This window comes from Manacus vitellinus, unplaced genomic scaffold (genome assembly GCF_001715985.3).
Source record: "Manacus vitellinus isolate BGI_N305 unplaced genomic scaffold, ASM171598v3 scaffold_129_pilon, whole genome shotgun sequence".
In the NCBI taxonomy this organism is placed as follows: domain Eukaryota; kingdom Metazoa; phylum Chordata; class Aves; order Passeriformes; family Pipridae; genus Manacus; species Manacus vitellinus.
In genome coordinates, this window is record NW_021938948.1 from 50788 (window position 1) to 60352 (window position 9565).

The 9565-nt window shown below is 51.2% G+C and overlaps 1 protein-coding gene across 1 annotated transcript in view; it reads right to left on the minus strand.

The window, feature by feature from the left end:
- Positions 1-1966: 1966 nt before the first annotated feature.
- LIMA1 (LIM domain and actin binding 1) overlaps positions 1967-9565 on the minus strand; it is a 20881-nt gene continuing 13282 nt past the window's right edge. The window contains exons 5-8 of the mRNA XM_029965984.1: positions 7868-7912; positions 7436-7551; positions 4581-4714; positions 1967-4228 (exon numbers count right to left, since the gene is read on the minus strand). Coding sequence (XP_029821844.1) covers positions 3226-4228; positions 4581-4714; positions 7436-7551; positions 7868-7912 — 1298 coding nt within the window. The 3' untranslated portion in view covers positions 1967-3225. The remainder of the gene's footprint in view (positions 4229-4580; positions 4715-7435; positions 7552-7867; positions 7913-9565) is intronic.

The window sequence follows — 9565 nt, forward strand, 5'->3', positions numbered from 1 at the left end:
ATAGTCTGTCTTCTACTGGTTATTGATTTCTCACTTCTCATGCTGATTAGTCCGCTTTTTTTCAGTAGAAGATAGACTACTAATTAACGAAGAGAACTATGTAAGCCAATGGGCGCAGAATCCCAGAATATCCTGAGTCGGAAGGTGCCCACCAGGATCAACCAAGTCCATCTGCTGGCCCTGCACAGCCCCGAGAATCCCACCGTGGCAGGGCGATGGAACTGGATGGCCCTTAGTGTCCCTTCCAACCCAAACTTTTCCACAATTCCACGATATAATTCCTCCGGCAGGCCCACGGCCCGTGCAGGGAAAGGGCCCGGACCTGCCAGAGCAGCCTCCCGTGTGGAGAGTTTATGGCAAGATCCCAAGGATTAGTTTTAGTGACATTAACAGAGACGCAGTTTAACATTTACAGCGACACAAAAACCCTGCTGGCAGAGTTTAACGTATTCCTTTTAGCTCGTGGTGAGGTTCCCAACCTCTCCACAAAGGTGGTTCGACACCAACCACCTCACGCGCGGCCGGCAAACGATCCATCCTTCGTTTAATGGCTCTTCTGGCACCTGTCCAGTCAGAGAGCAAATTAAACGGCCCATTAAGCACTCAAATACTCCCATAACTAATAGATTCGAGGACGGAGTAATTCATGATCTGCTCACTTCTTTTTTTTTTTTAAACAAGCAGTACCGCTTGTGCTGATTTCTCCTTGAAGATCTTCAGCTGAACATCTTCAGCTGAGATGTTCAGTCTCAGAGACTCAGAGGTACCTCAGAATTAACCAGAAATAATGATTTTGTGATTAAAGCCTCTGCTAAGTGCAGCCAGTGCTGCTTCAGTATCACGTAACCGGGGAGACGCCGTAAAATCCAATGGCGTTTCCTAAGAAACAAGCAGTTGGCATAATCCATAAATCCAAGTCCACAACGAATATTCTTCCCCCCCCCTTTTCAAACAGCACAATTTCCAGTCAGAAGGATCTCCAACTGCTTAGTCACTTAAAGGAAACCTGACACCAAGTGGAAGAGAGAAAGGTGACAGAAAGCAGCTCAGGATCACACATCAGCTTTTTGAGTTTTCCCTCGGTCTGTGCAAGTCACGTCTCTCTTCTCCCTGAAAAAGAGAGGACAAGGAGGTTGTGGGGCTGCCAACACCTCCCAGCTGGGCAGCAGGCTGCTTTTCCCTCCCTGGTATCCTTGGCACACACATGGGCAGCTTCTCACGCTGCTGCAGGACTTTCCCTGCTTTTCTTCTGGCTCTTTATCCCCATCTCTCCTGACCAAACCCACCTCGGGCTCAAGTTGGGAACTGCAAACTGAGCAGCTGATAGGAAAGGGGACAAAAAAAAAGCTCTCAGTTGTCTCCTCAGCTGCTCTGGAGCCAGAAGTGGGAGTGAAAAATCCCTGGAGGTCCTTATTCCTTCTGTCCCTCCTGTTCTAATCCCTCTCCTTGAATTCGAGAGCAGAAACTGCCTCTGGGAAACACGGGCACACAGTGTCACCTAGTGGCACCATCCCCATCCCGGGCTGGCTTCCAGTGACAACCCTGGAATTCCAGTAAGAACACCGGGAATCCACCCATCTTCTCCCTCAGTCCCTTCACAGCCCTGGGGAGAAGGACTTGGGGGGGGAGAAGAGGCTGGAAAATTGGGATTGTGACCTCATTGTGGCCTTCCAGGGCCTGAAGGGAACCTGCAGGGAAGGGGGAGAGAGACTATTTCCAAGGGCCTGGAGTGCCAGGACAGGGGGGAATGGGTTCAAACTGCCAGAGGGCAGGGTTAGGTGGGATATTGGGAAGAAATTCCTCCCTGGAATTGTCCCAGGCCAGGCTGGAGCAACCTGGGCTAGTGGGAGGTGTCCCTGCCCATGGCAGGGGGTGGGAATGAGATGATCTTTAAGGTCCCTCTGACCCAAACCATTCCAGGATGATTCCCAGGGTCCTTTTAAAAGGAGCTGAATCCAGGCTTCCATTTTAATGCAAATGACCGAACTTTATTGAAGGGTTGGTCGGCAGCAGAACTGTTAAGAAAGCAGAATATTTTACACCTCAAGTATAGGTAAGAGCTAATTCTCTTGAGAGTACAGTACAAATAAAAGCTAATACAAAAGGGCCTCCTCCTCCTCCTCCCCTCAAGAATTTATTATTTGTAAAATAAACAAAGTCAAGTTTAAAAACGTTTTCTAAGCCTCAACGCTGGCAAGTCAGAAAAGTGTCACTGGTTGATTCCAGAGATTTTTTTTTGTTTGTTTTTTGCAATGCAGCATCATTTCACAGCTGTAAGGAAGAGATTTATGGCAGCTTGATACGAGCAGGATTTCCAGAGTTGTCAGAAGGCCTTAAAAATCTTATTTGCGGTTTAAAACGGCGGCGAGGAGGAAATTCAAATAATAAAAACAAAAACAAAAAAACAGACCAAACAAAAAAAAAAAAAAACAACTCCACTTCAAATGGGTGTGAAATGCAGAAGTAATGCCCTGCAGGCTGCTCAAAAAAAAGTGTTCACTCGCCCTCAAAGAGACCCGGCAGCCGGCACAGCTCCTGGGAAAGCACTAAAATACACGTGGGTCCAGCAACGGGGAACCTTCCAGTCGGGCAGGGACAGAGGGCAGGGACTGCCCAGCCCATCAGGGGCGGGTCTGAGCCACCAAAATTCACATTGCACTCGGTTCCAGGACGCCACGCACGGAAATGGTTCTTTTATTATTATTATTATTAAAAAAAAAAAAAAGAAAAAAAAATATATAAAAGCCCAGTTGTGCCCCTTTCCACGTATTAAAGTGCATTAAGTGACCATTTTTAAAGCAGGCCAGAAAGTCCCTTTGAAGTTGGTCCCTAAAGCACTGCAGTAGCATTGGTAGTGGTACAGGTGGCGTGTTCCAGAGGGCCTGTCCCGGAATTCCACAGGTTGGTGGTGGAATTCCATGAATTGTTGGTTGGTGGAACACGTATTTAAGCCCAGAGGGATGAGACAAGCACAGGACAGCCCGTGGGCAGACATCCCCTGCTGCTGCTGTCCCACAGACACCCGTCCCCGTGCGCCCACAGAGACTCTTTGCAGGCTTCCAGAGTTCCCCAGTTGAGATCATTTGGACGTGGATTCCCTTGACGTGCAGCGTGGCATCGCTTCGTGGAGGAGAGCTGTTTGTTAAAGCTAAAACAAAAATAATACCCATTTCCAAAAGGCCCAGCACCTTGCAGCAAGTTTCCTAGTGAAAAAAGGCCAATTTATTATTCTTCATCATCGTCGTCGTCATCATCTTCATAGTAACGGTTCCTTTTGATCTGCTCTTCCACGGACAGATCCTCCACGTCGTCGCCCTCCCAGAAACCCACGTCCTGGGATTTGCGGTGCTGGTCGGGGGAGGACTCCTTGGCAGTCACCACGTGGGCCAGGCTGGGACGTCTGGGAGAATTCGGCTCCAGGAGCTCTTCCTCTGGGCTCTCCGGCTCTCCCGCCGCGTGTTCCTCCTCGTCTGTCTCCACACCCCCCTGCCCGTTCTCCACGACGCCGAGCTCTGCCGTTCTGACCCCGCACGACTCCTGCTCTTCCTCCACATTCTTCTCCTCATTCTGGATGTTCCTGTGCTCGACCTTCTTCTCCTTTGGCTTTCTCTCCTCTCTCTCCAGCTCCTCCCCCTTCCTCCACGTGTCCCTCTCGGCTTTGGGAGGAGAGGGCGAGTTCTCTGCCCTGTGGCCCCTCACGGACACCGTTCTGAACGAGGCCGCCACCGTGAAGGGGCGACTGCGCTCCTTCAGCGAGGAGGATCTCCTCAGCTTCTTGAGATCCAGATCCACCTCCTCCTGCGCCTCCGGCTTGGAAACCTCTTCCTCCGGGGGCCACTTGGGTTTGAGCACCTTGATGCCCTCCTCTAAGGCACTTCCCTGGACGCTCTGGTCGGAGGGAGGGGGCCAGGCGATCCGCAGCTTCTTGGTTTCCGCTGGTCTCTCTTCCCTTTCGGGCACGGCCGAAGCTTTGGCCTCCATGCTCGCTGCCAGGACCCCGACCTTGGCAATGGGGGCCTCCTCCACCCCGGGGCTCTGCGGGGCTTCCGTCGCGTTCCCCCCGGGGAGGGTTTTCTCCGGGGATTCCTCCCCTTCCGCTCTGCCCGCCCACAGCTCCTTGTGCTGCCTGTGCCCGAAGCCCTCGTCGTAGTTGCCCTTGGATTTGAAGAGCTGGCTGAAGTGGGGTTTGCAGTAGATGTTCCCCCGCAGCGACGCGTACGTCCCGAGGCTGGGGGGGGAAACAGAGTCAGACATCAGAGCTCAGGGCCACCAACACAGGCCTCTGCCTCAGTGGTGTCACTCAAGAGACTCAATTCCACCCTCCCAACGAGCTCACAGCCCCCAGGGTTTGCATCCTGCCTGGCTCTTTCCAAGAATTCATCGCCGAGCCGGACGCGCTGTTTTTTCCCCCCCACCGTAAAAATCACATTAAGAGGTTTAGAAACTGCACCAAAGTGCAGAGTCAGGCCTGTGGAACACCCCTGGCAGAACCAGGCCTGTGGAACCACTCCTGGGATGGCTCCAGCTCTGCTGAGCCTGAGCAGAGGAAAACACCCTCCCGAGGGGAGCAGGGCGGGTACCTGAGCTTGCTGTTGCAGTAGGAGCAGCGGAAGCAGCTGATGTGAAACACCTGCTGGTTGGCAAAGAGCCTTTCCATGGGGTACACGGTCTTCTGGCACCCAACACAGGTCTCCTTCATTGGCAACTGGAATTTCTGCGGAAAGGAGAGGAGAGTGTGGGAGCTGGAAAAGGCGTCGGCCGCCGGGGACTCGGCCTGGGTTCCCCCCCGAGCTCTCCCCAGTGGGCTCTGCTGGGCAACAGGGTGGGAAGAGGCTACACCAGCCCCCCAGGGCTGCTGTGGCTCGACAGCCAGCCAGGATTTTACCCCAGTGAGCTCCACAGCCAGCCAGGATTTCACCCCAGTGAGCTCCACGGCTCCACCTGAGCAACAGTGAAAACAGCAGAGCTGAGCCGGCTCCCAAAAGCTGAGTGACCTCTTCCTGCAGCCTCAGCTTCTCTTGATAGGAAAATGATGAAACATCCAGTTACAGTCAATATGAGACTTTACCAGAAGATTAAAAATAGTGCAGAAAAAACTGAACCCTGGAATGGTTTGGGTGGGAAGGGACCTTGGTGATCATCTCGTTGCTGTGGGCAGGGACCCCTCTCACTGGAAGAGCTGAAGCAGCCTCAGAAGGTGGAGGGTGGGAGAGGAAAGGAGTGAAAGAAAGGCTGCTCAGTGGCTTGAAATAATCCACTTTTGCCAAATCTTCCCTCTCAAAGAGGAGGGAACAGTCTCAGCAGCAGGAAACACTCCCTGCCTTCACTCCCAGCTCCATCCCAAAGAACCCACACTGGGGTTTCAGGACCCAGGGCCCCCAAACTTGCTGAAGAAAGTGAGCAGAGCTTTTGAGGTTAAACAGCTAAAATTCTGCTGTGCTCACTTGAACTGCCCTGAGGGACACTGAGGAGTGGAGTGGCACTGCTGTGACTTTGGGGTTGTTTTCCAACAGCACCAAAGAAAGCAAAAAAACACTGTCCATGAGAAAAGGTGCCATTTGCTCCTTGGAATCTATTAACTCTGGCCAAGGGGGGAAAACACTTTGCAGGGAAAATTAAATAACACAGTTGAAAAAATTGGCAGTTTGAGGCTGATTTAGTTGATTAGAACTAATTTGGCAGCTGAGGAGGAGAGAGCTCGGGCTCCACACCCTGCCCAGACACACTCAGAGCGTGGCTTTTCTTTGACAAAGAATTACCTCCTCCTCCAAACTTACAAAAAGCTTTAAGGAAAATAAAAAAAAAAAAATCTGATGGCTGAAGAAAAAAAACAGGAAGGTCACAGGAAGACATAATCACAGCAATTTATTTATAACAGCCCAGGAACAATGGCCAGGAACGAAAGTTACGGTCCGAGGGGGCAGATTGCTGAAGGCAGAGCCAGTTTTTGTCACAGCCAGAAAGTTTGCTGCCAATTTAATTCCATTTTAAATGGTATTGCTTGAGGTTACAACAGATTAAAGTTCTCATAGCCACGGGTCGGCTACCAGAAATTCAGAATTCCTCCTGAAAAAAGAATCCACAATTTCCAGGTGCTGCCGAAACTCTGAATTTTGAGTCCCTAAATGAAACCTCAAAAAAAAATGCCAATTAAAAAGTCTTCTCCCTGAAGGTTTTAAGTTTTGCACAGTGATGGAGGGCCCTGGTCCTTCTGCAATCACCCCCCCCAGGCAAGGAGAGGAACTTACTTGCACACAGTGGGCCCTATGTCTGTGGAGAGACGTTTTTGGGGGGTGAAGAGACAGGAATTCCTTCCCAGGATGCTACAAAAAGGAGCTACAGGAGGAAGGTGAGGCCCAATAAATGTAAAAAAAAAAAAAAGGACTGGAGAGAAAGCTGAGAGTTGAGCTCACATTAGGAGGGAAGCAGAAGGCAGGAGGAGAGGTTAGGAACCAAGAACAGGAGACAGAAGCTGGAAGAGACAAATAGGAACCTTAGGTGAATAAACAGCAGCTGGGTTTCTATCTCACAGTGCAGCATCTAAAGCAGTAACAAGGCAAAAAGGCTAAAAATGGTTCTAATGATACAAAGAGAGCAGAGAGGACCAGGACCAGAGATCACACAGCTCCTCCAGGCAGCTCCAGTTCCCCACCCCGGCATTCCCAGCTGGGAAAGCCACATCTCCCTGATCTCTGAGGTCAGTGCTGTCCCTCCCAAAGATGGGGCAAAAACCAACAAAAGCCCAGTTGTTTCCTCAGGAGTGAGCCAGGAAGTCTGTGGCAGCCCAGGGGGACCCTCATCCCAACTCCAGACAGCTCATGTGACAGGGAACTGCAGCGGGATCACAACACCCAGCTCTGCTGCCCCTCGGGGTCTAAATCAGATTAACAAACACATTCCTGTCCCAAAGGCTGCCCTGAAGGAACTGGAACATCAAAGACCCCTCAGAAAGCCCAGCCTGACCTTTCCAGGGCCAGGCAGCACAGTGCCCTGACTATGGAGCTGCTCCCAGCTGCAGCTCCCTTGGCAGCAGCTGGAAGAGGAGGGTGGGAAGCCGAGTCCCAGCGTGCTGGAAGGCTCTGGAGATCACTCCCAGGAGCTCAGGGCCCACCTCTGGGAGCACTGACAGGCTCTGCCACCACCACCCCCTGCTCAACCCCTTCTCCCACACCGAGGAGGAGCAGAGTCTGTGGAACAACAAGCAATTCCTGAGCCAACCTCTGGAGGAAAACCCCCTTTTCGAGGTGTTTTCCTGATTTAAATTTTCCTGATTTCCTGATTTAAATCATTCCCTCACAAGCACAGCCTGGCCAGACATCAGCCCACTCACTGCCAGGCCTCTGTGCCCACACTGAGGGTTCTCCAGCACCCCAAACAGGGGTGTCAGATGGTTTTAACCCCCCCCTGAATGTCTGGGATTGAGGAGCTGTGTTACCTTCACGGCTTTGGGTGGGGAGGCCTCAGCCTGGGCAGCTGCTCTGGCCCCCACGTTCTGCTGCTTTGTGCCAGCAGGTTTCTGAGCTTCTGCCTCGCTCTCCGAGTTCTGGCCAGCTGAGGGAGCAGAGGAGGGAGAAAAAAAAATGCAATTACAGGGAGGCTTTAAAGCTTTAAACCACGGGCAGCTCGTGCTCACGGGGCATCAGTCTGGGTGAAAAGGTGAGGGAGCTTTTAACACTTAAAAAAGTCTTCAACCAGGGCAAGCAGGAGTTACAAATGTCTTAGAATTACAGCTGCAAAAAACTCTGAACGTGAGAGAAGTTCTTATGCAGTGGGAGTTGGGCACAGGGCAGATCTTTAGCACAGTCTGTGTCAGTGGATCATCTGAGGGGGCTGAGCTGAATTATCTCCCCCAGCCCTGTGAGCTCACCATGGCCATCCTCCAGCAGGGCAGAGGGCACAGAGCTGCTCTCACCTGCAGAAACCTGCAAGAGAAGGAGACAATGAGCCCCCCTGGCCTTCTGAGACCTCAACAAGCCCAGCAAACCCCCCAGGCTGAGGCAGGGACAGACCCCAGGGGCTCAGGGTTTGCTGTGTCAACACCACCAGCCCTGGCTACGAGGCAAACTCAGAACTGCCCAGCTCTTGCAATGTTCAGATCATCTGAACAACATCATCCCACTCTTCACACACACACAAACATCATGGTCCTGTTTCCCCCAGCACCTGCAGCTCCTACACCTTGACCTCCCACCCTCCAGAAATGGTTTGTTGAGGTTCCTCCCAGGTTTTCTCTCTTATAAATCCTCTGACACACCCACCCACCCAGGCCAGCACATTTCCTGGAAATCTCATTGGACCAATCTGTGACATTTAAACGTTCAGCAGAGACTGTGCTTTTGGGGGAAAAAAAAAATAAAAATTAATAATAACTTAAAAAAAGGAACAGCTGAATTCTAAGAAACTTTTGTAGAGCCAGACACCTGCTGGGACAGACGTGCTGGATCTGTATCCTGTTCATCCCCTTTTGGAAACAAACTCATATTTAAAAAAAAAAAATAAAAACATTAAAAAACCTTTTAGAAGAGTTGGATCTGAACAGTTTCAGACACTAAGCAGACTCACAGAATTGTTTGGGTTGGAAAAGACCTTTAAGATCACTGAGTGCAACCACGTTACAGGTAAAGCTCTTGATGCACAGTTCTTTATTAAACTTGGCACTATTGCTATTAAATCAAATAGTTTTTAAGTAGCTGCACCGAGGACCTAAAGCCCAGTAACGAGATTAACTGCAAATCATCCCTAATTCACTTTAAGGGCTGAAAAGCCCACTGCCAGCCACCCAAATTTGCAAATTAACGAGTTAATGAGAAGGCAAATTGCATCTATTAACATACTCTGGCCTGCTGGAAAAAAAAAAACCACTGTAACCCTGAGCTGATAATTCCCATTGAGAGGCTGTGACAGTCCCTGGGACAGTCCCTGGGACAGTCACCCCCCAAATCTGTCCCGGGGGCAGGGTGAGAAGTGGCAGCTCAGAAGTGCCTTTTGTTTCCTCCCAACGGCTCTAATTAGGCTCATTCCCAAAGTTCACCCCAGCCCCTTTCCAAAGGACTGGCTCCCAAACAAGGTCCCATTCAGGTTCTCCCTGTACCTGGACACCTCACTGGGTGACTCTGCAATTGCAGGGATTTTATTCAAACCTTCCCCTCACCTTCCCCTCACGGGGGGTGGCAGAGACTCTGCTTTAATTCTCATTTAACAGGTGCTCTTTTAATGAACTCACCTCTGAGCACGGAGCAGCCTCTGCAGTTGGCCCCAGAGCTGCTCAGCTGCCAGGGAGGAGCAGCTGAGAAGCCAAAGATTTGGCCCCTTGCCCGAGGGAGGCTGGAAAGCTCTAAAAGCCCTCCTGGCATTAGGCTGCCACGTGTTCAGCCTGGCTGGGCTGCACAGTACCCCAATTCTTGTTGTTCAGCTGCTTTTATCCCCTCTGCCCTCCCCAGCTCGGGGCACAAAACTGCTCCAGGCCAATTCACAGAGTCTCAGTTTGCAGCTGAAGCTCAAAAGCAGCAGCAAAGCCAAGCTGCCATTCCCAGTTACCCTAAAATTGAGCTGCCATTCCCAGTTA